The sequence below is a fragment of the Martes martes genome (genome assembly GCF_963455335.1).
Source record: "Martes martes genome assembly, chromosome: 1".
Lineage (NCBI taxonomy): Eukaryota > Metazoa > Chordata > Mammalia > Carnivora > Mustelidae > Martes > Martes martes.
Genome location: NC_137888.1, coordinates 214618264 through 214645083, shown reverse-complemented (window position 1 = coordinate 214645083; position 26820 = coordinate 214618264). Strand labels below are relative to the sequence as shown.

The window sequence follows — 26820 nt, the reverse complement described above, 5'->3', positions numbered from 1 at the left end:
GCGATCGAGCCCCGCATAGGGCTCTCTGCTCAGTGGGAAGCCTGCTTCCTCCTCTCTCTCTGCCTGCCTCTCTGCCTACTTGTGATCTCTGTCAAATAATTAAAATCTTAAGGAAAAAAAAAAGCCACAATTACCCGGTAATTTTTAAAGCGCTTCTCTTTTCCACACACAGGAATGAATGAAGCTGGCTTGTCTCCATAGAATCCAACCAAAACCACATTATCACCATAAATAGCACAGCGGGTACGTGAATCTGGCTGTCTCAGATTAAGACTGACATTTCGGAGATCAAAAAGGTAGCCTACTACTAATTTTTGTTGCACTTTTCTTTATAAAGATGTTAACGCATAGGGCACCTGGGTGGCTCAGTCGGTTAAGTGCCAGCCTCCAGCTCAGGTCATGACCTCAGGGTCCTGAGTCCCACATTGGGCTCCTCCCGCTCTGTGGGGAGCCTGATTCTCCCTCTCCCTCTGCCTGCCACTCCCCTTGCTTGTACTGCCAAGTAAATTTTAAAAATCTTTAAAAAAATGTTAACACATAATGGGTTTACCATTAAAACATTTTTAAATCTCTCAATTTTACTTTCTAAACACGGCAAGTTATCAGTAGATAAAACCCATTTAAACAAAAAGGGTCTTTCTGGGGTCCTTGATGATTAAGAATGTACAGGTGTCCAGAGACTAAAAAAGTTGAGAATTGGCCTAGAGAGACGAGGCTAACACAATCGGTCAAAGTAAACAAATTATGTGTGGAGAGTGACACACACACGGGTACTTTTAACACACCGCTGCCAGGGGTATGCACAAACTGACGTCAGGACAGCCCTGACCGATGGTAGCCTTTTGAATTTTACCAATGAAAATGCACAGAGATGCTGTGATAAGCCAAATTCCCCAAATGACGTATGAATTCAGAATTGAAAACTTAGAATAGTTCCGTCTTCATCTTCTCAATGTACACTTTTAACAAAATTACTAGACTTTAAAAACGCACAAAACTAAATGCAACGTGGCATCCCTGGACTGACCCCCTGAAACCGTGAGGGCTTTAGTGCGGAAAACCAAGTGAACTGTCACTTACCATACCTTTGTAACATCTTCGCGACTCTTCTGCAAATATAGCCGGAAGTGCTTCTAAGTGCAAAAAATGTGTGTACATGTCAAGCAACGCCAGGTTTTGAAGTAAGAACATTTGCCAACATGAAAGACGTGGGGGATGGGAGACTTTGCAGAGGTCAACCTGCAGGTGGGCGGAGCTGTCCAGTGCCTCTGGGACACCCATCACCCAGGCTCCTGCCTAAATGCAGGGTTCCTTAAGCCAGTGAACACCCGAAGTCCCCCCACAAATTTCCCAAACCCCTCCCACCGCAGCGCGTCACTGTTCAAGCCACGCGTTCGGGTGGTCATTTATCCAAGGAAGACAAAGACGGACTGAGTACAAAGGTTTCGTCCTACATGAGGTCTAGGATTAAATGTTTACGGTTAAAATAAAAATCTACTAGGTAATATGTGCCACTTTTAACTTCTCTGAATAACCCATCTGGTTGGCGAAGACAACTTGCCCGGCAGGTGGCTTTCTTGTGCGGTTTTCCCTCACTGGGCAGAACTGTCCAGCCAGCAACGCTCACGTGGTGGCCCCCGCACCACCAGACCGGAAGCGCGCTCACACGCAAGCTTACACGTGCAGGGCCTGGCTGCAGAGCACTCGCCTCGAGCACTGAGCAGCCCCACGGCCCAGTGGCCACCACTCTGCAGAGTCCGGGTTAAGAGGCCCCATCACACTGGGCAGCCCCGTGGGCCGGAAGGGTAGACTGCGGATGGGCCTCCGTACCTGGGCCTGGCATCCGAGGATACTTCGATTGAGTTGAACCTTTTGCATTTCTGCCATCACCAACAGTGGGGACACTGGCCCGGTGGGCCCACTGCAGCCTAACCGGACCAAGGACGAAGTCACATGGACACACAAAGTCACCACTGTATCAAATTTATTATTCCAATGGCACGAATACAGCTGGAGGTGCTCATGGTGACACCGCACCAAGTTTCCTGCCTTCTAGCTTCTGTCCAAAGAGAAAGGTCTACCCGCTTGTTCCTTCCCCCTTTCTTTGGGAAAATCCACTACGGGCCATTTACCCAAATAAACCTCTTAATGCGTTTTTTTTTGTGTTGGTTTTTTTTTTTTGGACATTTAAGTTTCTGAAATGGAAAAAAAAAGTGTTGAATGTCCCATCCCGCCTCCCCCACCCACACCGGCCAAGTAAGTCCCTGCTGCCAGGGCATTTCTGCTGCCTCTGAAATCTTGAAATAAATATCTAGAGGAACGGCATCAAGCGTTCGCGCTGAGTGATGGCACTGAGTGGGCCCCAGAACCTGTCAGGTGGTGCGTCCCCGTCTGGACAGTCTCGAGGTGTCATGGAGAATGCGAGGGCTTGTTGCTGTGGTCGGTCGTCAGCCGGTGCAGGGGCTGTGCTGAGTCCCACCCGGGGTGGTGGGCCGCAGGGGAGGGCTGCCTACAATTTGTCCAGGAAGTTGTCCAGGGCCGGGATGCCTTCCTTCAGGCCTTTGCGCTTGCGTGTTTCGGCCACCACCTGGCTGGGGCGGCTAGTGTTGTCGAAGGGATCCCCGGGCAGGATCTGCCAGTGGTCAAAAACGCACTGGGGGAAGGCCTGGCCGCCAGTGTTGGACCTCAGGTCAGCAGTGAAGCCTATGGGGAGGCACAGGGCTCATGAGCCAGCTCAGGAGATGTGTTTTCACCACCACCGCGGCCAAGTCCGGAGAAGGTAGGGACAATGCAGGCACACAGATCACAGAGGTCTTAGTCAACCCAGATCAGGTCACACGTTAAACCTAACTCTGGGGCGCCCGGGAGGCTCAGCGGGTTAAGCCTCTGCCTTCGGCTCAGGTCATGATCTTACGGTCCTGGGATGGAGCCCCGCATCGGGCTCTCTGCTCGGCAGGGAGCCTGCTTCCCCACCTGCCTCTCTGCCTACTTGTGCTCTCTATCAAATAAATAAATAGGGGTGCCTGGGTGGCTCAGTGGGTTGAGCCTCTGCCTTCGGCTCAGGTCATGGTCCCGGGGTCCTGGGATCGAGCCCCGCATTGGCTCTCTGCTCCGTGGGGAGCCTGCCTCCTCCTCTCTCTCTGCCTGCCTCTCTGCCTACTCATGATCTCTCTGTCAAATAAATAAAATCTTAAAAATTAAATAAATAAATAAAATCTTAAAAACAAAAAACAAACACACACAAAAAAACAAAAAAACAAACACAAAAACCCTAACTCTGTAGCTCACCCAAGCTTTGCTCATCTGTAAGACCATGCTGGCCATTCTTGGGCATCCCTCTGCTCACCCACAGCATAAACCTGGGCTAACAGTGCTCTGCTGGCCTTGACCTTAATGTTTCACCAAGTTACACATCCAAAGGTCATCTTCTCTTGCAGAGTCACCATTTCAGGGGATCTGTGTGCTAAGCGGACCAATTCGTCCACGACCATGCTGCCCCATGCTGTCCCCACCGCCCGGCTGGGCGGGCCCAGGCTGGCACTTTGCAGATTCCGCCCATTGCTCTCATCAGACCGGCTCCAGGCCTTGCTAGAGCCAAAGTCTGGATGTATCCTGGACCAGGTTTAACCGCCTGTCAGACTACTGCTTTGCCCCGGGGCCCACTACCCATATGCAGCAGGTGTCTGAGGGGTGCCCCGAGCCCCCACTTACCGAAGGACTCATTGACGGGCAGGTAGGCCTTCACAACAAACATGGGGGTGCCGGCCACCTGGGACTCCTCAAAAACGTGACCCCGTTTCCTGTTCAGGACACCATAGATGCCACCAACCACTTGTTCCGGACACTGTGAGGCAAGAACGACTATTATATACAGCTACTAGACAAAACAGGACCTACAAAAATTAAGAGAACCCGAACTCCCTACCTGAATCTCCACCAGGTAGATGGGCTCCATGAGCCGGGGCTGGGCAGTGAGCACGCTGGCGTAGAGGCAGCGGCGGGCCGTGGGGATGATCTGGCCACCCCCGCGGTGGATGGCGTCCGCATGGAGGGTCACGTCGTGGACATCGAAGCGCACACCACGCATGTTCTCCTCGCACAGAGCCCCCTGCAGAAGGAGCAAAGACCACCATCAAGGTCCTGCAACTACTGTAGCCCCTCCTTCCAGGACGGATCCCGGTGCTACGCCAATGCCTCCAGGTCTCCACCTGGATGGTCCTGCCGTGTCCTGCCCACTTCTACCGCTCTAGGACCCCCTTCCCAGAAAGCAAGACCACTGCCTCGCTCTGCCAGGGCCAGGTGACCCCAAGATACCCCCAAAAGACTACAAGCCTCCCTGGCTTGTCTGAGAACCCACAGCCAACTGTCCCATCCTCCGCTGGACACCCACGCAGCTCCTCACCTCTTTGGTGGCCCACTGGAAGCCAGCTACCACGCTGTCCTTGATCTCATTGAGGTACTGCACACCCTTGGTGATGTCAGTGAGGACGTTGGGGCCGGTGCCATCGGGCCCAAAGCACCAGATCTTACGGGCTTCGGCCACGTCCCACTCATACTTCTCGGCCAGATAGCGGGCCCGCTGCTTGAGTTCCTGGCGGGCAGACACTTCGCCCTTGTCAATGTCCTCAGCCAGGCCATCAGGGAAGGGCCGTGCCTTCATGTACAGCCGGTTGTGCTTGTTGGGGGACTTGGACAGGCAGAGCACATTCGACTCCTCACTGACGGTCTCGCGGTAGGAGACTACGGGGTCAGATTTCTGTAAAGGAAGTGGGAAAGTCAGGCCTGGCAGGAACCTCCCAGGAAAACACAGGGTCCTGCCCAGAATTCACAGGCGGAGCATCATATACACACGACAAACTCAATTCCTTGCAAAAGCAGGTAAGAGCAGGGCAGCCGACAGACCCAAGGATGACTACAGAAACCTAAATGATATGTTAACTTTAGACACTTGCGTTACAGATTTTTATCACCTGGAACGCAACAAATCCTTCATGACGCAACCTCAAAGGTTCTGAAGACAAGTGTGAACTGTTCGTAAATAATATGTTTTATCTGAAAAAACACATCGAGGAAGGACAAATAACCCTTGACTACGCCATCTCGACTTGCCGCACTCCGTACTGGGGACAGCAGGCCTCACCTTGATGGGAATGCACGCGTGGTCCTCCTCCAGGTCCTTCAGACAGATCTCCAGGTGCAGCTCCCCAGCCCCTGCGATGATGTGCTCCCCGGACTCCTCAATGATGCACTGCAACGGGCCCAAGAGTTAGCCCCTGGGCCCTGACCCCAGGACACTCAGGGATCCCGGGAAAATTTTAAGGAATGGGTGGAGAGCAGGCTCCAGCCTTCCCTACGGTTGGGAGAATGCAGACTTCCTAAAAACAGGCATTTCTGCTAACTCAGGGGTCACGAAAAATAGCAAGAGCCCTCACGGTGCGTCGTGCTGGTTCTCAGCGTTCCATCCCAGAGCAACCTGCTCTACGGACAGCCTGCAACAATCTTCCGAAGGAAAACTCGATTCCCGGGCAAGAAACCCCCCTTGTTGCACAACTGCTCTGCCAAGAGATGTGCTCACCACACACCCAGCCTCCCAAGGATCTGGCTCCCCCTGTCGGAGAAGCTGCCCGTAGGCCCCGGGTAAGCGCTCCTCCAGGCAGCCTTCCCCCAGGCCCGCACCCACCCACCTGCACCATGGGGTCCGACTTGGCCAGCCGCTTCAGACCCTCCACTAGCTTGGGAAGGTCAGCCGGGTTCTTGGCCTCCACAGCCACGCGGACGACAGGGCTCACGCTGAACTTCATCACCCGCATGTTGTGGGCGTGCTCGAACGTGGTGATGGTACCAGTCTTCACCAGGAACTGGTCCACGCCCACCAGACCCACAATGTTCCCACAAGGCACATCTTCAATGGGCTCCACATAACGACCCATCATCAGGATTGTCCTGGGGGGACAAGACAAGCACCAATACACCAGAGATCCCCAAATGGCCAAAAATGGCCTCCCTCCCTTCTGGAGCCTGTGGCTGTCCTGACCGCCTGAAACAGCAGTGTGAACCCACCCCCAGAGCCTCAGGCCCTGGCTTCACCTTGCAACCCAAGTTCCCGTGACAAGGAGTCCCAGTTCTTGCACACCAAAGCAGAAAGCTACCTGCTGATTCCCACCTCCCCTATGGAGCTCCACACCCAACTCAAGGCTGACAAGAGTGTCTCGGGTCCTGAGAGCTGATGAAAGTCAAGGCCCCAAGGAGCTAGAGGTCGGTCTTTCCCCCACCCCCACGCGGACTCGGGACTAGCACCAGCAGACAGAGCCTCTAGAGTCTCTGCCAACTCTCTCTAGGGACGCGACCAAGCTGCTGCTGCCAACACCTCGAGCTTAGGGACACGTGTCCAAGCCCAAACTAGGGCTCCAACCCCTGCTTCTGGGCATGCGTCATCCAGACAAGTCCCTCCCTCACCTGAGTTCCTCCCTGCTCTCTGGGCCACACTACATGCTGCCACCCTCCCTGTGGGGGGAACCTGGGGACTGGTGTGGGACACAGACCAGCCTGGCACACCCAGGAGCCCCGAGCACCTCACCTCTGGATAGGTTTCAGGTACAGGTCCTCCTTCTTCCCAGGGGTGTAGTTGGGCCCCATGATCCTGACCTTCAAGCCAGTGGACACCAGCCCCGAGAACACACGACCAAAGGCATAGAAACGACCTTTGTCGGAAGTCGGCACCATTTTGGAAATGTACATCATGAGGGGACCTTTGGGATCACAGCTTTTAATGCCTGAAAAGAAAGAAATCCCCAAAGGGAACTGTGTGATTCCTTTGCAGTTCTTTTAGAACCATGACCCTAGAACCTGGCAACGAGCAATCGCCTTCCGGCCACCGCCGCAGACTGCTCTCAGGACCCAGCGCTCTGCAGCCAGGGTGCAGATGAACCTGACATACCCATGGCTGCCTCGTCGTCCGGGGGCCCCTCGTATAAGAGCTCACAGCGGTATTTCTGGGCCGTCACGGGGGAAGGCAGATGGATGGTGATCATCTGCAGCAAAGCGTCCCCGGCAGGTAGCCAGCGGCGCATCACAGCCTGCGGCAGGAAATGCAAAACTCAGGCAAGGCCCATGGCCTTCAGAATCCCAACCTGCTCCTGCCAGACAGGCCAGCACCGCAGGTCTCCTGACCGCCCTGCTGTCGATGGGGCTGGGTCCGGCGAGGCCTCAACAGCCAGCCACTGACGCACCAGAGGGCAGGGCCAGCAGCACCCCCCCAAGGGCCCACCCACACTCACCTTCAGAAGTGGTTTGCCTTCTTTGTCTTTGTCTTCGCTGTCCAGCTTGATGTCCAGCTTTTCAATCAGCTTTGCCGTCTCCTCTTTCTTGAAATTCATGATCGCGTCAAACACCTGATGAGTTACACAAACGGCACGGTGGGTGTGGGAACAAAACGGGAAACCTGGGGCTGCTTCCCGCCCACAATCCTAAGCCACGGGCAAAGCGAGGACAGTGCTCCAAAAATCCCTAACGGCACAGCTCTAAGGGCCTCGCCAGGCAATCCGGAGAGAAACAGGATAAGCTCTCACGACACCAGTCTGTTCCAAAAGCTAAACCACAAAGGTGCTCGATTTACAAACACTTAACGCTTGCTAACAAAGCTCCCACTTTTAGTCTCTCCTCCGCCCACCAACCTCAGTGGCTAGCTCGTCAGAGTAGAGCCCTGGGGGCTGAACCTACCTCACCCTCCCCCAGCACCCGCTTTTCAACCCATCTCTGCGCCCAACCACAGGAGGTAGGGAACAGATCCAGGAGCCACCAGGACCAAGGACAGAGACCCCAGGGGAGGCACATCCGCGATGAACTCATCAGCTCACCTTGAAAATAGGATCTAAGATGAGCTGACAGAACGTCCGTGGTAGCTTCTTCCCATCGGGGCTGGTAGCTGACTTGCTGAATTTGCCATTGGCTGGATCAAAGTACCTGGCAAAGAAGTAACCACCAAGTCAACTACGGCAGGACGTAGGGAGACCCAGGTGGGCAGGAGGCGCCTATAGACCTCTGGTGGTCCCCAGCCACATGGCCACCACTCCCACCGGATCCCTGCTGAGGCACAGGAGTAGGACGGAGCGCCCCCCCACCTCCCCTACAGTGCTCACCGGTCACCCCACAGCTTCTTCATCATGTCCTCCACTTTCTTGGCCCGCTCAGCAGGCCCCAGCTGGCCCTCGCCCTTGGCAGCAAATTTGGCCACATACATCTCTGCAAACTGCTTCAAGGTAAAGGCCCAACCATGGAGCCCAGACCCAAAGCCGACAGTCCCAAGTACAGGGTCGATCTGCAAGGACAAGAAAATGCTATGAGCGGAAACAGCTGCACAGAAAGCACAAAGCTACTGGGTACGGTGGGCCTCAGACGTCTGATTTCTTCAACAGCCATCAGGTCAAAGTGAAGAAATTTTAGTCATCATTTTTAAGGCCCAACTCTGCTCTGTGCCCTCTGGCGGCAGGGTGTATGAGCGCTGACAGTCACCAGGCGGGACGACCCACCCGGCGGGACGACCCACCAGCCCGCAGCCCCCCAGAAGCGCAGGTGAGACCCGCTTAAAAACGGCCCAAGCTCCGAGGTAAACCTACCTGCGCAACTACCAGGAGTCCCCAGGAGAGCCTAAACTCAGGACAGGCCCAGGGCCTGCACCCTCCCACCAAGAGAGATCCCAGCCCCTCCAGTGTGCGCAACAATAAGGCCCCTCCAAGGGAGACGGGACAAAGCACTGGAAACGGGCAAACAGCAAGCCTGCCGAGACCCTCAACCGCAAAAGGCCAACGACCTACCATGATGTTGCCCATGGGTCCGCTCTCGCCCTCCCCGTAGGTGGAAATGATGACGTTGACGTTCTCCACGATGCGCTGGAAGGTCTGGTAGAGCTCCTCGGGCTCCAGCTGCAGCTCCAGCAGAGCCCGGTCCATCTTGTTCATCATCAGCACAGGCTTGATGCGCTCGGCAATGGCCTGCCGCAGCACTGTCTCAGTCTGCACGCACACACCTGGGAACGGAGGTCTCCATCGGTGGGGGGCAGGGCAGGATCCCAAACCACACGTGCAGGGACCTACTGCTTACCAGACACACAGTCCACCACCACCAAGGCACCGTCGGTGACACGGAGGGCGGCAGTCACCTCCGAGGAGAAGTCCACGTGCCCAGGGGAATCGATGAGATTGATTAGAAAGCCGGAGCCATCCTTGCTCTGCTTGATAAAGTTCAAGTCGTTCTCCGACAGCTCATAGAAGAGGGAGATAGCCCTGAGGAGATTAAGGCAAGTTGGGTGAATGGAAGCCACATCTCCACTGTCCTCCCCAAATGCCGGGAGTAAACCCAGACCTGCCCTAGGAGTCAGCACGCCCTTTTCATACCTCTCAGTGAGGTACTGTCTCCTCTCCTTGCTAATTACTCCACCCTACAGAGGGGTTTCCGACTTCCCAAGCAGAAAAGCCGACCCACCCAAGAGGCTCTGCCCCCAGCCAGGAGACCCACCTCCCTACTGTTGAGTATCAGCTGCAAACGCCCACCTGACTCAGGGCCAACACACCTGACTCCAAATACTGACCAGGTGACAAAACAAGACCTGAAAACTGCAGACCACCTTCCACTCTCCCCTCCCCCACCCCCGTCCCCCACTGAAGTCAGCCTCGGAACCACCCAGAGCACCTCCCGGAACTACCAACTAAGAGCAACGACCACTCCAGTCCCTGCTCCAGGGACTCCCTCTGCCAACACCTAAGACCAAAGATGGTCACTGGGGGGACACACATGGCAGAATAATGCGAAGTGGCTCGATGTCAGTGGCACTAGCCCAGATTTCTCCTCACGGTGCCAAGAGCCCCACAGTCCTGAAACGGGGCGGCCACCGGGCTAAGCCCCTTCCTCTCCGAAGTACCCCAGGCCCCAACACCAAGCCTCTCTGGGCCTCGCTCGCTGCCCCTCGCGGGATTGACCCTCTTCCCTCCCAGCCCCCAAGGCACTCAGGTCATCTCCCAGCTTCCCCTGAACGCGGCATGACTGCCTGCAGCCGGACTCCACGGGCTCCGACAGGACCAGCAGCTCCGCGCCTGCACCCACCCCGCCCTGGGGCAGCGGCGGGCTCACGTGGATTTGATGGTGATGCAGCGCTCCTGCTCATCCTTCCGCGTGTCCGTGAAGCGGGTCTCCCCAGCGCGGGCGGAGGCGATGATGCCGGCCTTGCATACCAGCGAGTCCGTCAGCGTGGACTTGCCGTGGTCCACGTGGGCGATGACGGACATGTTCCGGATGTTGGCCTTCTTGTCCATGATGGCCCGGATCTGGTCTACGGTGAAGTTCACCTGGGCAGGGGAGGGGGAGCTCAGGCCAGCCCGGCGGCCGCGGGACCTGGGTCTGGGACTCCCCCGCCGGGGGCTGCAGAGGCCCGGACAGGAGCGCGGCCGCTGGAACACGGTGCCCGGCGTCCGAATGCCCCGTCTGCTCGATGACACCCCGTAAAGATGTCACTCGCCCGACTCCGCGAGGCCTCAGCCGAGCCTCCCACGCGGACACCAAGTCCCCAGCGCGACACCGCACGCCGAGGGCTGCGGCAACCCCGTGGCCAGCGCAGGACGGAGAACGCCCCGAAAACCCCATCCCCGCGGCAGCTCCCCACCCCCCCAGCGAAGGCCCTCCGTGCAATCCAAGGTCACTCCAGCTGGGGGCCAGACAGCGCCGCGGGCGGGCGGGGAGCTGGCGCGGTAACCGCGGTCACCCGCCCCGGCCTGCGGCCCCGCTGTCAGCCGCGGGTAGGAGGACGCGCAGGGAGGGCGGCAAGCGGCCACGACGGCCCAGCGCCGGCGCGGGAAGCCCGTCTCCGCCCCGCGCGCCCACCCCCGTCCTGCCACCTCCCTGTCCCCGGCGGCCCCGGCAGAAAGCCGAGCCCCGCTCGCGACCCACGGGTTACATAAGGTGGCTCGCCCTCGCCCCGCTCCCCGCACAGCGCCCGCCATGACGGCGTCTGCCACATCAGCACAAGCTCCCCCCGCCCCGCCACGGCCCCAGCTCCGGCCCCAGCTCCGGCCCGGGGTCCCGCGAGGCGCCGGCACCCCCGGAAGCGGGGAAGGGGCTCGCCGAACGGCGCGACACGCAGACATGGCGGCGGCCGCTTCCTCCCCACCCCCCGCCGGGCCCGCCGGCGCCGCCATGTCTCTTCCATGTCCGGGCGGCCCCAGCGCTCCAGACCCGCGAGCGCCGGTCCCGCGGGGACCCCGCCGCCCTCCCAGGGCCCCAGCCGGACGCCGCTGCTCACCATGGTGGCGGATGGCGGTGGATTCTCCCAGGCAGATCCGAGCGAGGCGAGTCGCGCCAAGGATGGCGGCGACGACGGCGGAAGAGAACGTTGACGTCAACACCTGACCTTTTATAGGCAGAAGCCGGTTGGGCGGGTCATCTGACCGCGCTGCGGGGGCGGGGCGAGAAGGAACGCCTCACGCAGGCGCAAGGAAGGGCTCCTCCGGTTAACCCTTCCGGCGACGGTGCTGCTGTGGGATTTCCCGGGGGCGGTGGTCGACCCAGAGCTGGGGGCAGGCCTCGGGAATGCAGTACTGAGGAGCCTTGGGCGAAAAGCGCCGCTTTAGCTGAGAATATTAATCGTGGCGGCTATCGCAGCGTGCACAATGCCAAGCACTTCTGCTAAAAGCACTTTACAGTGTGAAAAGGGTCTGTGGATTGCACGCCAGCCAATTTTCTGGTTTTGCTATTATGTAAGATGAAACCACCGAGGAAGGTGGAGCGAGAATCCTAGAGACCTCTCTGTACTATTTTTGTAACTGTCTGCCTTATAATTATTTCAGAATAAAAACCTTTTTTGAAAGCAGGTATTAATCATTTATCCCAGAAAGACAGACGGGCCATCCACTGCACCAGAAATCCTGTAAACGCCGTCGCTGTGACAACCCACAGAACACCTGACCATCTCTCCCTCTTCACCTGTGCTTACACCAGGTCCTTGGAGTTCTCGTGACTCAGTTTCTTCATCTGTAAAATGGGGTCATTGGTGCTACCTTACTGCGGGAGGGTGAGATGACAGACATTCAAAGGGATAAGCTCTGCGCCTGACAGCGCTCAGCACACGCCAGCTATTTTGATTAGCTATCTCTGTTATTAGCACAACATTTCTTTCAGAGACGCGGTTCGCCATGTCTCAGGCACCGGGCTCAGCGCTTTCCAGATGCAACCTCATTTTCTATTTCATTTCCTCCCTAACCAGAGGTTCACAAGTCTATTTTGCATTTGTGTCCTAATCTGACCTTAACAAACTATTGTATCTCAGATCTTTGGCTCGAGGGAGCAAATTGACATTCCATTCAACATCTTTATTCTTTATAATGAGCCAAGTTCAATGCTTGGTACATAGTGACTCGTAGGAAGTCTTTCTTGTATCATCCATGAATGATAGCACACAAATTTTAAATTTGATTAGCACACAAATTTTAAAAAATCACCCCTAAGATAAATCTTCCCCTACACTCAAGCTGTCAAAAAGAGAAGGACTGCATTGCTTCCCTCCCTCCTTCCCCACCTCCAGGAGAAGGGAAGATGTGCATCCTCAGAAAACAACGCACGTTGGAATCTGAACTCGAAGCCTATGCACCCCTCCTTGCACATTTGGCGTTGTAAAGCACTGTCCACCCCTGACAGCCTTTACACTGGGGGTTAATTTGGAGGCTCTAAGCACCAGCATCTGTGTTCATGACACATTTGATGTTAATCTTTACAAGGCAAATATATGTGCCATTTGAAGCACATGAGTTTTTTTGTTTTGTTTTGTTTTGTTTTTAAGATTTTATTTATTTATTTGACAGAAAGAGAGAGAGAGAGCACAAGCAGGGGGAGCAGCAGAGGGAGAGGGAGAGGGAGAAGCAGTCTCCCCCCTGGCCACAGGGCTCAATCCCCAGACCCCTGGACCATGACCTGAGCTGAAGGCAGATGCTTAACTGACTGAGCCACCCAGGCGCCCTCGAAGGACACATTTTCAGTGTACAGTTTCCCATTCTTAATAAATCTTAATCTTTAAATGGATTGACGACCTACTGCGCACTGGGCTCCGTATCAGGCACTTCACAGCACTTCCTTGCAGATTGGGGCATTTCATTGACAAAAAGCAAAGGTTTTCATTAAAACGGGGGTCAATTTGCTCTCAAGTGAATGAAATGCTTATGACGAAAATTCAATTTAGTGTAACTTAAACGAGCAGGGTTGACTTTAAGAAGAATAGTGAGATTGAAGTCCTTCTGTCCACAGCGACCCTTCATGGAGAGGTTTTCTGTCCCACAGCTGCAGAGAGGGGACCAGGCGTTGGCGGGCTACCTGTCCCCATCGCTATTCCCAGACCCACATTCAGCAGAAGCCTGGGGACGGAATTGGGCTTCAGCAGACAGCGAAAGCAGCCACGACCAGGTTCAGGGTCTGCAGTAATAAATACAGGCCAAGGTAAAAGGTGGGGAAGAACCATGAGAAAAGTCACCTCTGCAGGGAGGCTCAGCTGCGCATGCGCGAGCCCAGAGGTTGGGACGTCCAGGAGGCGACGGCAGCGGCCCCTGCTGACCAGCGGCCGCCATTGCACGCTCCTCGGATCTGCCTTTTGATGCGCTTTGAGTGCTTACGGGATGTCGGCCACCGCCCTTTCAATCAATTAATTAACTTAATCCTCCTTCCACCTCGGGCTTTGGCTAAGCTCCTTTGTGCTGGAGAAAACTGAGGCTCAGAGAAGTTAAGTGATTTAATGAAAGTCTCCTCCGATTAGAGCAGAACCGAGTGACTCAAGCATGGTTTACCAGTGCCTGCACGTCAGGAAGGGTTCTGCCCTGGGAAGGACGCGCATTCCTGCACCTGCCACGACGCGGAGGGACCCGGAGGACACGGAGCTCAGCGACGACCCCACTCCCGGGAGGTCCCCGGAGGAGTCTCATCTGCACAGACAGGAGATGGTGGGAGCCAGGGCTGGGGCAGGGGTGGGGCGTCCGGGCTTGCTGGGGGCAGCAGAGTCTCTGTGCGGGGAGTTGGAAAGTTCTGGAGACAGAGGGTGGGGGTCGTTGCACAAGAGTGAGTATGTGGGGCGCCTGGGGGGGGGCTCTGTCGCCCCACTGAGTGTCCGACTCATGATTTCAGCTCAGGTTGTGATCTCAGGCTTGTGAAATCAAGCCCAGCATCGGACTCCAAGCTCAGTACAGAGTTAGCGCGAGACTCTTGGCTTCAGGCTCCTGGTTGGCTCAGCGGGTTCAACTGTTGCCTTCGGCTCAGATCATGATCTCAGAGTCCTGGGATCAAGTCCTGCATCAGGCTCCTTGCTCCTCAGAGAGCCTGCTTCTCCCTCTGCCTGCTGCTCCCCTGGCTTGTATGCTCTCCCCGCCTCCCCCCCAACAAATAAATAAATAAAATCTTTAAAAATAACAAATTTTGGTCCCTCCCTCGCTGGCTGTGTGACGTTGGGCATGTTACTTAACCTCTCCGAGCTCCAGATTTTGCGTGTAAAATATCGAATAATTACAGAACCTATTTTATTATGGGGCTCTTGTGAGGCTTGAAGAAACTATCCAGTATACAGTATTCCCTTCTTAAGAGTTTACTCCTGTTTGGGGCGTCTGGGTGGCTCAGTGGGTTAAAGCCTCTGCTTCAGCTTAGGTCATGATCCCGGGGTCCTGGGATCGGGCCAGCATCCGGCTCTCTGCTCGGCGGGGAGCCTGCCTCCCCCTCTCTCTGTGCCTGCCTCTCTGCCTACTTGTGACTTCTGTCTGTCAAATAAATTTTTTTTGAAGATTTTATTTATTTATTTGACAGACAGAGATCACAAGTAGGCAAAGAGGCAGGCAGGCAGAGAGAGAGGAGGAAGCAGGCTCCCCGCCTAGCACAGAGCCCGACTTGGGGCTCGATCCCAGGACCCTGAGACCATGACCCGAGCCGAAGGCAGAGGCCCAACCCACTGAGCCACCCAGGCACCCCTGTCAAATAAATTTTAAAAATCTTTAAAAAAAAGTTTACTCCTGTTTAAAAAAAAAAGGATTTACTCCCGTTATAGGCTGAATTGTGTCCCCCCCATACCACTAAAATAATATACTAAAGTCCTAACCCCCAGTACCTAGGAATTGGATTGTATTTGGAGATAAGGGTTTTAATGGGGTAATGTTGTGATGAGGTCATGGTGGGAGGCCTGCTTCTCCCTCTCACTCTGCTCCTCCACCCACGTGTGCCCCCCCCATAAATAAATATAATCTTTTTTTTAAAAAAAAGAAACTTCAATCACCAGGTTAACATTTTAACACTACTGTTTGTTAACACCACTTTAAAAAAATCAAAACGAATGCATAAATGTCCATGATGAACAAGACATGAAATTTTTATTTTTTTTAAGATTTTATTTACTTATTTGAGAGAGAGAGAGTGCACAAGAGAACACGAGCAGGAGGTCATGACCGGAGCCGAAGGCAGATGGTTAACCAACTGAGCCACCCAGGCGCCCCAAGACATCAAGTTTATACACCAAGACAGAACCCTTAGTCCGGATTTTTCTCTTCACCCCGGGTCCAGATAGGTCTTCAGTGTGCCCTTGGGCAAGATGGCCCGCATTGCGTTGCCTTCTCCCCAAGCAGCCTTAAGGACAGACATACTGCGCCCCAGGGACATACTGCGCTCCAGGGAGGGTCGGGCAAACCAGTTTAGGGAAATCTGGCAAAGCTAAGGGGTGAGAACAGCCGTTCCAGGGCAAAGCCCGGGTGCAGGGTCACTGAACTCTGCAGAGGCTTTAAGGGAAAAAGACGCCTTGTTTCTAACCCTTCAGAGGGGTTTCACCCATGGGTGACGCCCCAGGTTACAGAGGCTTACAGTGAGAGTCCGGGAGGACGAGTTAAGGGGACTGCCTCCTCCTCTTCCAGGCCCCACTGCTGTGAGGACACCCAACAGGCCCTTGGGGCTTTGATTAGAGCCCTCCGCCAACTGTTTTGCATCTCTTCGTCTTTAACCTGCCCCTAGGACCTCCAGCCCGGGGACTTTCCAGGGCCCCCAATCCACCCATCCGTTGTGCAGCCATATTTTTGCCTCAAATTCTTCACAACCCTCGGACCAGGAGCTCCTAGGTTTTTTTCGGTTATCTTCTGGGAGAGTCCCTCCCTGGCCTCGGGGAGCTGACTAGCTGGAGGAAATAGTCTATGAAATACTTCCCCAAACTGAAGTTTTCAAATTGGGCTTGGAGAGAAAGACTGGGCAAAGGAGATAGCAGAACAGGGCAGGGGTAGGATCTAGCCTGGAGGATCAGGGAGGGCTGCCTGGAAGAGGTGACTTTTTTTTTTTAAAAAAGATTTTGTTTATTTATTTGACACACAGAGATCACAAGTAGGCGGAGAGGCAGGCAGAGAGAGAGAGGGGAAGCAGGCTCCCCACCAAGCAGAGAGCCCGCTGCGGGGCTTGATCCCAGGACCCTGAGATCACGACCTAAGCCGAAGGCAGAGGCTTAACCCACTGAACCACCCAGGCGCCCCAAGGAGGTGACTCTTAAAACTGTTTCCTGCGGGATGCTTGGGTGGCTCAAGTCGGTGAAGCCTCTGCCTGCAGCATGGGTCGTGATCCCAGGGTCCTGGGATCGAGTCCTGCGTCAGGCTCCTTCCTTTACCTGCTGCTTTCCCCACAACCACCCCCCCCCGCCGCCCGCTTGTGCTCTCTCTGACAAATAAATAAATGAAATCTTTAGAAAAAAAAAAAACTGTTACCCACAAGATGAGAAAGCCTTCAACGAGCAAAAGTGGTTTTATTTGTTTATTTGAGAGAGAGAGAGAGAGAGAGAGCAGGAGCAGAGGGAGAGGGAGAAGCGGAGTTCCCTGGCCAGAAAGAAGGCGGACGCTTCCCCGCCTGAGCCACCCAGGTGCCCTTGTTGGCTTTTTCTTAAAGGGCCAAGTAGAATCATTTCAGCCTTTTGGGCCACACGATTTCAGCCATAGCTTCTCAGCTCTGCCATGGTAACCTGTAAGCAACCACAGACGGACTGCGCAAGTGGGCGTGGCTGTGTGCCAATAAAACTTTATTGATGGACGCTAGCATTGGCCTCTAATGCAATTTTCACAAGACATGAAATATTCCTGCCCCCAACCATTTAAAAATGTAATAAACCAGGAGCTCCTGGGTGGCTCAGTCGGTTGAACCCCCAACTCTTGGTTTCAGGTCATGATCTCAGGGTCCTGGGATAGAACCCCGCAGGCTCGGTGGGGAGACTGCTTGCGATTCTCCCCCACAACACCCAAGTGTGCTCGCTCGCTCTCTCCAAATAAATAAGTAAGGAAATAAATGAATCCTTAAAATACGGACTGTGACCAGCCTTCAGAAACCCTAGAAACGCCCCCGTGTCTCTTCCAGTCGCTACCACCCCAAATCAACCACCATCTTGTCTTCTAACGACATTAGATTAACGGGGTGCCCCTTGTGAATTTTGTCTACGTTCCAACATGCTGCATGGGCTCTTCTCAATGCTGAATTTTCCTCTCGAGACCCTGGCACAACGTATCTGCCCGTGTCACAGTTGGTGGGTATTCGGGCGTTTTCAGTTTGGGGCAGTTATGACTCACGCTGCTGTGGAACGTTCGAGCACATGTCCCAGCAGCATTTCTGTCGGGTGCATACCTCGGAGGGGAACTGCTGAGTCATACACTGTGCCTGATTCCAGCTCCCGTGGATGCCTCCATCTACCAGAGTGCAAACCAGGATGATTGGGAAAGCAAAATGCACGTTAATTTCATGATAGCAGCATGATTGTAACTCAGGGTTGCCCCAGGACCCTGGGATGTATGATATGGTGTCCCCCAGCAGACAGGGGAGGATAGGAGTAGAGACCCCAGTGAGAAGAACCTTATGTACAACATGCTGCCTGTTAAGTCTCCTTTTTTGAGGTGGAATGGGGAAGCCTCATGCCGCTTCAGCAGGTAGCCTCCAGGAGCAATTTTGTCCCCTATGGGGCACTGGGCCGTGTCTGGGGACATCTGTAGTTGTCACAATTGGGCACGCCCCTGGCATCAAGTGGGTAGGGACTGGGGATGCCTCTCAACACCCCCAGTGCCCAGGACACCCCAAAGTGCACAGCATCACCCCATTTTAGAGCATGATCGGGTTCTGAATGTTCACAGTGCTAATGGAGTAAAAACCTACGATGTGGGGCACCTGGGTGGCTCAGTGGGTTAAGCCTCTGCCTTTGGCTCAGGTCATGATTCCAGGGTTCTGGGATTGAGCCCAGCATAGGGATTTCTGCTCAGCAGGGAGCCTGCTTCCTCCTCTCTCTCTCTCTCTCTGCCTGCCTCTCTGCCTACATGTGATCTCTGTCAAATAAATAAATAAAAATCTTTGTAAAAACAAAAACAAACAAACAAACAAAAACCCTACAATGTGATCATTTAAAGAAAAAGTGCTCTAGCAGCTGGCTCAGTCAGCAGAATATGTAAGTCGTGATCTCAGGATCATGAGTTCGAGCCCCACGTTTGAGGTAGAGATTACTAAAAGTAAATAAATAACTCTAGATTTTTAGAAGGTGTATGATATTCAACTGTCCCACAGGTATCTCATGAGCAGTCTGCCAGGCATTGACTGAGGGGCTGGGGACACAGAACAATCGTCTCTGTCCTGGTGGCGCTAGCAGGGGGGAAGCATGAATACAGTACGTCAGATGGCGAGACGTGTTGTAGAGAAAGCTGAAATGGGATTAGGGGCTGGGAGCATTGGGGGGCAGATGGTGGCACAGATTTCATATGTATAAGGACGCAGCAGAGCAGAGACCTGAAGATCGGGGGCAGAGCGATGTGGGTGTCTGGAGGAAGGGCATTCCAGGTGGGGAAAACAGTGTGAGCAAAGGTCCTGGGGCAGGACCATGCCTGGAGTGTTGAAGGAACAGCGTGGAGGCTCTGTGCCTGGAACAGAGTGAGGGAGAGGGAGAGAGGAAGGAGGGAAGGGCAGGGAGGGGATGGGGCACGTCTTGCAGGGCCTTGGCAGCCACTGGGAGTACTCTCCGGTTTTTACCCCCAGGGAGGTGGGAGTCCTGGAGGGCTGTGGGTAGAGGGCAGGAATCTGACTCTGATGCTCGCTCGTGCCCTCTGGCGGCTGCTGTGGGGAGAACAGACTGGTGGCCGCAGAGGGCAGTGGCAATTTTTCTGATTCAGGCAGGAGACCATGGCGCTTAGGAATAAACAAATGTGCCCCCAGCCCAGCACATTGGAATATTATTATGCCCTAAAAGGGAGGGAAGTACTGACACACTACAATGTGGGTGGACCTTGAAAACATGATGCTCAGGGAGAGAAGCGGCATACAGGTCACATAGCTCGTAAACGTCCAGAACAGACAAATCCACAGAGACAGGACAGTGGGTTAACGATTCACAGGGGCTGGTGGAGGAGGAATGGGGAGCCATGGCTAAGGACTACTGGGTTTCTTTTTAGGGTGATAGAAATGTTTTAAAATTAGAATATAGAGATATAAAAATTCATTACACACATTGTTTATGGATGGGGTGCCTGGGTGGTTCCGTTGGTAAAGCATCGGCCTTTGGCTCAGGTCATGATCCTGGGGTGCTGGGATCGACCCTCATATCAGGCTCCCTGATATGGAGTGGGGAGCCTGCTTCTCCCTTTCCCTCTGCTGCTCTGCCTGCTTGTGCGCACGCGCTCTCTCTCAATAAATAAAACATCTTTTAAAAAAGTGCTTTGAGGGGCGCCTGGGTGGCTCAGTGGGTTAAGCCTCTGCCTTCGGCTCCGGTCATGATCCCAGCATCCTGGGATCGAGCCCCACATCGGGCTCTCTGCTCAGCGGGGAGCCTGCTTCCTCCTCTCTCTCTGCCTGCCTCTCTGCCTATTTGTGATCTGTCTGTCAAATAAGTAAATAAAAAATTTTAAAAAAAAGTGCTTTGGAATGAAATTAACACTTAAGTCAGTGGACTGTTAAGTAAAGTAGGTTGCTCTCCCTGATGAGAGCAATGAGTGGGCTTCGTCCAATCAGTTGGAGACCCGAATAAAACAAAAAGACTGATGTTCCCCCAGCAAGAAGGAATTCCACTTCACATCAGAATCGCGGTGGCAGCTCTTCCTTGGGTCCCCAGCCTGCAGATTTGGGGACTTGCACTTCCACAGTGGCCTTAGCAAATTCCTTAAAGGAAACCTTCCTTCCTCTCTCGCTCCCCCTTCCTCTCTACGGATGCGTGTGCATGTATGAATCTATACATGCAGAGACACCCCCAACATGTGTATGAATAAACACACGTGTGCACGCACACACGCGTGTGTGTTTTTTCTATACTGCACGTGCTGTTTCTATGTAACACACACTGTACTCCGTGTATCCGGTGTATCCATAAAATGCGCGCATTTGTAACAAACATACTGCCGTCAACATCTCAAGATCCTACCATCTCGGGGCACCGGGGCAGCTCAGTCCTTAAGTGACTGCCTTGTGCTCAGGTCATGGTCCCAGCGGGCTGGGATCGAACCCCGCATCAGGCTCCCTGCTCAGCAGGGGGCCTGCATCTCCCTCTCCCGCTGCTGCTCCCCCTGCTTGTGCTCCCTCTCCCACTGTGTCTCTGTCAAATAAATAAATAAAAATCTTTGAAGAAGAAATAGAAGAAGAAGAAGGAGAAGAAGAAGGTGCTTCTATCTTTTTCCTTCGCTCTCTCTAGAGTGTTCCCCTGGGGGCCCAGGATAGTACACCACATGGTCACATTGCAGCCAATAGGAAGAAGGAAAGAGGAAAAGGAACAGGAGTGTACCATCACTACCATCATGGGCCAGAATTTAGTCACATGACCACACCTAGCTGCAAGGGAATCTGGGAAATGTAGTCTTTATTCTAGGAGGCCGTGCCCAGCTTACAATAGGAAGTCTTTTTTTTTTTTTTTTTAAGATTTTATTTATTTGTTTGACACAGAGAAAGGGATAATGAGAGAGAGGGAGAGAGCGCAAGCAGGGGGAGTGGAAGGCAGGCAGAGGGAGTGGGAGAAGCAGGCTCCCTGCCAAGCAAGGAGCCCAATGTGGGGCTCGATCCCAGGACCCTGGGAGCATGACCTGAGCTGAAGGCAGACACTTAACCGACTGAGCCACCCAGGCGCCCCAACAGGAAGTCTTACCACTGGCAGAGAGACAGATATGAGGAATCAATTCATCTTTACCACCCTATGATAATGCTAAGAATTTTGTGAGGCTTGCCACTTCTTGGAACACCCAGCACAAATTTTCCCACAAATCACACACTTCCGAATTTACCTGTGCTGAGCTTGGGACTTATATAAGAATATATTTCTATGGAATAAGTTTCTTAAAGTGAAATTGCCAGGCCAAGTTATATGGCTACTTTTAATTCTTTTTAAAGATTTTATTTATTCATTTGACACAGAGAGAGAGAGAGATCACAAGTAGGCAGAGGCAGGCAGAGAGAGAAGGGGGTAAGCAGGCTTCCCGCTGAGTGGAAAGCCTGATGCGGGGCTCGATCCCAGGACCCTGAGATTCATGTGGTGCTCGATCCCAGGACCAGGCATAGGCTTAACCCACTGAGACACTCAGGTGCCCCCCTACTTTTAATTTTTAATAATGACATGAATGTGTCATTCATGTGACACGTGTGCCTGGGTGGCTCAGTCAGTTAGGCGTCTGACTCTTTGTTTCGGCTCAGGTCATGATCTCGTACATCATGGGATCGAGCCCTGTGTTGGGCTCTGTGCTCAGCAGGGAGTCTGCTTGCGGATTCTCTCTGCCCCTACCCCTGCTTGTGCTTTCTCATGCTCTCCCTCTCTCTTTAAAATGAATAAATCTTGGGGCGCCTGGGTGACTCAGTGGGTTGAAGCCTCTGCCTTCGGTTCGGGTCGTGATCCCAGAGTCCTGAGATTGAGCCCTGTATCGGGCTCTCTGCTCGGCGGGGAGCCTGCTTCCCTTCCTCTCTCTCTGCCTGCCTCTGCCTACTTGCGATCTCTGTCAAATAATAAAATTTTTTAAAAAAAATGAATAAATCTTTAAAAAAATAATAACACGAATGTCAGGGCACCTGGCTGGCTTAGTCAGTGGAGCATTGGACTCTTTATCTCAGGGTTGTGAGTTCAAGCCCCCTGTTAGGTGTAGGACTTGCTCAAAAACACAATAACACGAATGTCTAATATTATACATGAGATCAGATTGCATATGCTACTTTTAAGACGCTTCTAGTACTTTTGTAGGAGTATTTATAAATGTACCATGGTGGACAGACTCTTAGGGTGGCCCTCCAAATCCCCACCTCCTGGTACTCACACCATTGTGCCATCTCCTCCCCTTGAGTGGGTGTGGGACCTGTGACTTGCTTCTAACTAACAGAACACACCAGAAGTGGTGGATGTTATTCCCACGAATCGGTTACATAAGATTTCTGTCTCCAGCCGAGTTGTCTCACTCACTTGCTGGTGGGGATGGAGTGAATATCCATGTTGGGAAGCTTCCCATGACAAGTCCTGGAGGGTGGCTTCTAGCTGACAGCCAGCGAGGAGCTGAGTCCCTCTGTCCTACAACCACAAGGAACGGAATTCTGCCGGTGACCACAGCACATGCGGAAACATTTCCTTCCTCAGTCGGGCCTTCGGATGAGACCGTGGCCCAGCACACATGTAGATTTCAGCTCAGACTCTAAGAAGCAGAGCCACCTCGGTTGTGCATTGGATGCCTGAACTACAGGAACCGTGAGCTGATAAACAGGTGTTGTATTAAGCTGCTAAATGAGTGGTTATTACGTTCCGCAGCAATAGCTACAGTCAAGTTAAAGGGACTGGTATAGGGGCGCCTGGGTGGCTCAGTGTGTTAAGCCTCTGCCTTTGGCTCAGGTCATGATCTCAGGGTCCTGGGATCGAGCCCCACATCGGGTTCTCTGCTTCCCCCCACCCTGCCTGCCTCTCTGTCTACTTGTGACCTCTTTCTCTCTCTCTCTCTCTGTCAAATAAATAAATAAAAAAAATCTTAAAAAAAAATAAAGGGACTGGTATAAAGAACCATCACATACCAGTTGCAATTATACAACAACAATCAAGATTTTACAAGCTTGTAATAAATCCTATATGCAATATATTCAAAATTTATGGAATTTCCCCAAAATGTCATTTTAGGGGCACCTGGGTGGCTCAGGTGGTTGAGCATCTGCCTTCAGCTCAGGTCATGATCTCCGGGTCCTAGGGTCCTGGGATCGAGCCCCACATCAGGCTCCCTGCTCAGTTGGGTGTCTGTTTCTTTCCCTCTTCCTGCCCCCCCCAACTCCTATTCTTTCTCTCTCTTAAATGAATAAATTAAAAATGTCATCTTCATATTTTTCTCCTTCCTTTGAACAATGTATCAATTTCCTAGGATTGCTGTAACAACAGATCACAAACCGATCACTTCTGGAGGCCAGAAGTCCGAGATCAAGGTGTCCGGGGCACTGGGTCTTCTGAGGCCATAAGAAGGGATCTGTCCCATGCCTCTCCCTCATTCTGGTAGCCTCAGGTGTTCCTTGTCTAGGAGAGGGGCTTCTCCTTGTGTCCTCACACTGTCTTCCTTCTGTACACGTCCAAATCTCCCATTCCTACAAGGACACTAGTCATCCTGGATTTGAGCCCATCGTAATGACTTGATCTTCTCTCGATCATTTGCAAAGACACTGTTTCCCTTTTTTTTTAAGATTTTATTTATTTTTTTGGAGAGAGAGGCAGCAGCGGAGTCCCCACCAAGCGGGGAGCCCGATGTGGGACTCCATCCTGGGACTCCAGGATGATGACCTGAGCCAAAGGTGGTCACTTAACCAACGGAGCCACCCAGGCGCCCACAAAGACATTATTTCCAAACGAACTCCATTCGCAGGTGCTGGGGGTCAGGACTCCAATGTCTTTTGGGGAGACACAATTCAACCCATAACAAACAGGACCCCACAACAAAGCCTGTGGTTATATTCACTTGCTATGTCTCTCTCTCTCCCTCCCTCTCTCTCTCTCTTTTTTTTTTTTTTTTCAGTTGCTATGTCTTTTGAGTCTGTCTTCCCTGGAACTCTTCTCCTGCCCCTAGTTCACTTTTCTAAATATGACCCCATTGAAGAAACCGGGTCGGTTGTGCCGAAAAGTGTTGCACATTCTTCGATGTGTTAATGTGCTTCCTTGGGGTGTCCACATCCATGTTAGCCATCTGGTCTAACCTTGATAAAATGGCAGTCTTGGTTGAGTTCAGGTTCAACATTTGGGGCAAAAAAATGCTTCGCAGGTGGTGCTATTTTCTTCCTAGTGCATTACACCAGAAGGCTCCGAATGCCACGTGTCCCAGGCAGCGTGATTCTAAGACGGATGCGAAAGTCCAGGTGATGGTAACTGGACCCCTCCAGGGTCAAGTCATCCTTCCGTTGACGGCTTTGACCAGGAATCCTCTTTGCTGGAATCAATGATTTCTTCAGCAGTTGCAAAATGGCAGCTTTCTAATTCCATCAAAACGTAGGCTTTCCCTTTCGTTCCTTTTTCAAAAATTGAGCTATAATTGACATTCAGGTTAGTTTCAGGTGCATAATACAGATTTGATATTCGTGTTAAACGTAGACTTTCTAGTGACTGTATTGATTGGCTGGAAATCTGTTTTTAAAAAAAATCTTCTCTTTATCAGCTAGAGCTATTCAAGTCCACTGGAATAGAGTTTGTAGGGTAAAGACTGATTAAATGCTTAACTCTCTCTCTTTGAAAGCTTTTGAGAGCAGTGGGCGCCCTAGTTACCTCCAAGGGTGACCAGGGGTAGCTTAGTTTTCTTCTTCCTCTTTCTGCTTTTATGAAGTGGCATTAGGAACTCCTGGTTTTTGGTACTGACAACCTTCCATGGCCAGTTGTGGTCACCTCATTATTTTTTGAAAGCTGCCTTCCCCCCACGTAAAATCAGGTCGTGAAGACCTCCGTTATTCCACCGAATCCAAGATGTCATCCACGGTAAGCACGACATTATTCCCATGACTTACAGATTAGTGAGAAAGAAATTATATCGTCCATCCATCTACATCACACAATCGATGGCAAGGGGCACCTTAATTTCTGCGACATTCAAACAGGAAGACATGCACGCACGTGAATTTCCTTTAAAAGTCGTGTAGTCTAACAGTCTATTTTGCTCCTTTTTAAATTTTTTTTTAAAGATTTTATTTATTTATTTGACACAGAGGGAGAGATCACAAGTAGGCAGAGCAGCAGGCAGAGACAGCGAGGAAGCAGGCTCCCTGCTGAGCAGAGAGCCCGATGCGGGGCTCAATCCCAGGACCCTGGGATCATGACCTGAGCCAAAGGCAGAGGCTTTAACCCACTGAGCCACCCAGGTGCCCATTTTTTTCCTTTTTATACTTAAAAAAATGTAGTAAAATATACATAGTAAACTTTACTCTCAATTCTATTCCATTGGTCAGTATGTCCACAATATGTCAATATGGTACAGAGGTCAGCACCCGCTGTTTCAATCACGTGGCTTTATAGTAAATCTCCAAATGAGGAAATGTGAGTCTTCAGATTCGTTCTCTCTCTCTCTCTCTCTTTTTAATTGTATTGGGTGAGGTGCCTGAGTGGCTCACTCATTAAGCATCTGGCTTTGGTTCAGGTCATGATCCCAGGGTCCTGGGTTCAGGTCCCACACCTGGCTCCCTGCTCTGTAGGAAGCCTGCTTCTCTCTCCGGCTCCCCCTGCTTATGTTCCCTCTTTCTCTGTGTCTCTTTTTCAAATAAATAAAATCTTTTTTTTTTTAAGAACTTTCTTTTTTTTAAGATTTTATTTATTTAGTTGACAGAGATCACAAGCAGGCAGTGAGAGAGGAAGGGAAGCAGGCTCCCCGCAGAGCAGAGAGCCCGATGCGGGGCTCGATCCCAGGACCCTGGGATCATGACCCGAGCCGAAGGCAGAGGCTTTAACCCACTGAGCCACCCAGGCACCCCTCAAACAAATAAAATCTTAAAAAAAATCGTATTGGCTATTTGGGTTCCCTTGAGATTCAATACGAATTTTAGGATAGATATTTCTATCTCTGCAAAAAAAAGTGATTGGGATTTTAACGGGGATTGCATTAAATCTGCTGACCCATCACTTTGGGTAGTTTTTGACATCTGAATAATATTAAGTCAGGCACCCAGGGAATGGGAGAAAATATTTGCAAATCATATAACTGATGTAGGGTTAAGGGCCACAATATATAAAGAACTCCAATAGTTCAACAACACAAAACACAAACGACCTAATTAAAAGAAAGGGGGGAACGCAAAAGACTTGAATAGACTTTTGTTTAAAGATTTTATTTATTTATTTATTTATTTATTTGACACAGATCACAAGTAGGCAGAAAGGCAGGCATAGAGAGAGGAGGAAGCAGGCTCCCCTCTGAGCAGGGAGCCCAGGACTCGACCCCAGCACCCAGAGATCAAGACCGGAGCTGAAGGGCGCCTGGGTGGCTCAGTTGGTTGAGCGACTGCCTTCGGCTCAGGTCATGATCCTGGACTTCCAGGATCGAGTCCCGCATCGGGCTCCCAGCTCTTTGGGGAGCCTGCTTCTCCCTCTGACCTTCTCCCCTCTCATGCTCTCTCTCACTCATTCTCTCTCAAATAAATAAATAAAATAAAAAAAAAAAAGTAAAAAAGACCGGAGCTGAAGGCAGACGCCCAACCATCTGAGCCACCAAGGCGACCCTGAGCATGATTCCTTAGGAAATGCAAATAAAACCCCAAGGAGATACTAATGACTTCACACCCAGGAGGACGGCTATTGTTAAAACAAAAGACAGGGGCACCTGGGTGGCTCAGTGGGTTAAAGCCTCTGCCTGGCTCAGGTCATGA

The 26820-nt window shown here is 52.5% G+C and overlaps 2 protein-coding genes across 2 annotated transcripts in view; one reads left to right on the top strand and one right to left on the bottom strand.

The window, feature by feature from the left end:
* FSD1 (fibronectin type III and SPRY domain containing 1) overlaps positions 1 to 26820 on the top strand; it is a gene marked incomplete at both ends in the record, with an annotated part of 516986 nt that overhangs the window by 279688 nt on the left and 210478 nt on the right. The window lies entirely within an intron of this gene.
* Positions 1968 to 11385, bottom strand: EEF2 (eukaryotic translation elongation factor 2). Its single transcript, XM_080806365.1, has 15 exons — positions 11291 to 11385; positions 10126 to 10340; positions 9100 to 9281; positions 8814 to 9025; positions 8139 to 8317; positions 7857 to 7962; positions 7278 to 7391; positions 6938 to 7076; positions 6578 to 6773; positions 5685 to 5943; positions 5141 to 5248; positions 4403 to 4756; positions 3926 to 4108; positions 3712 to 3844; positions 1968 to 2703 (listed from the first exon to the last, which is right to left on the bottom strand). Exons 1-15 carry the CDS (start codon positions 11291 to 11293, stop codon positions 2510 to 2512), a joined length of 2577 nt encoding a protein of 858 aa, XP_080662491.1. The 5' UTR covers positions 11294 to 11385; the 3' UTR covers positions 1968 to 2509.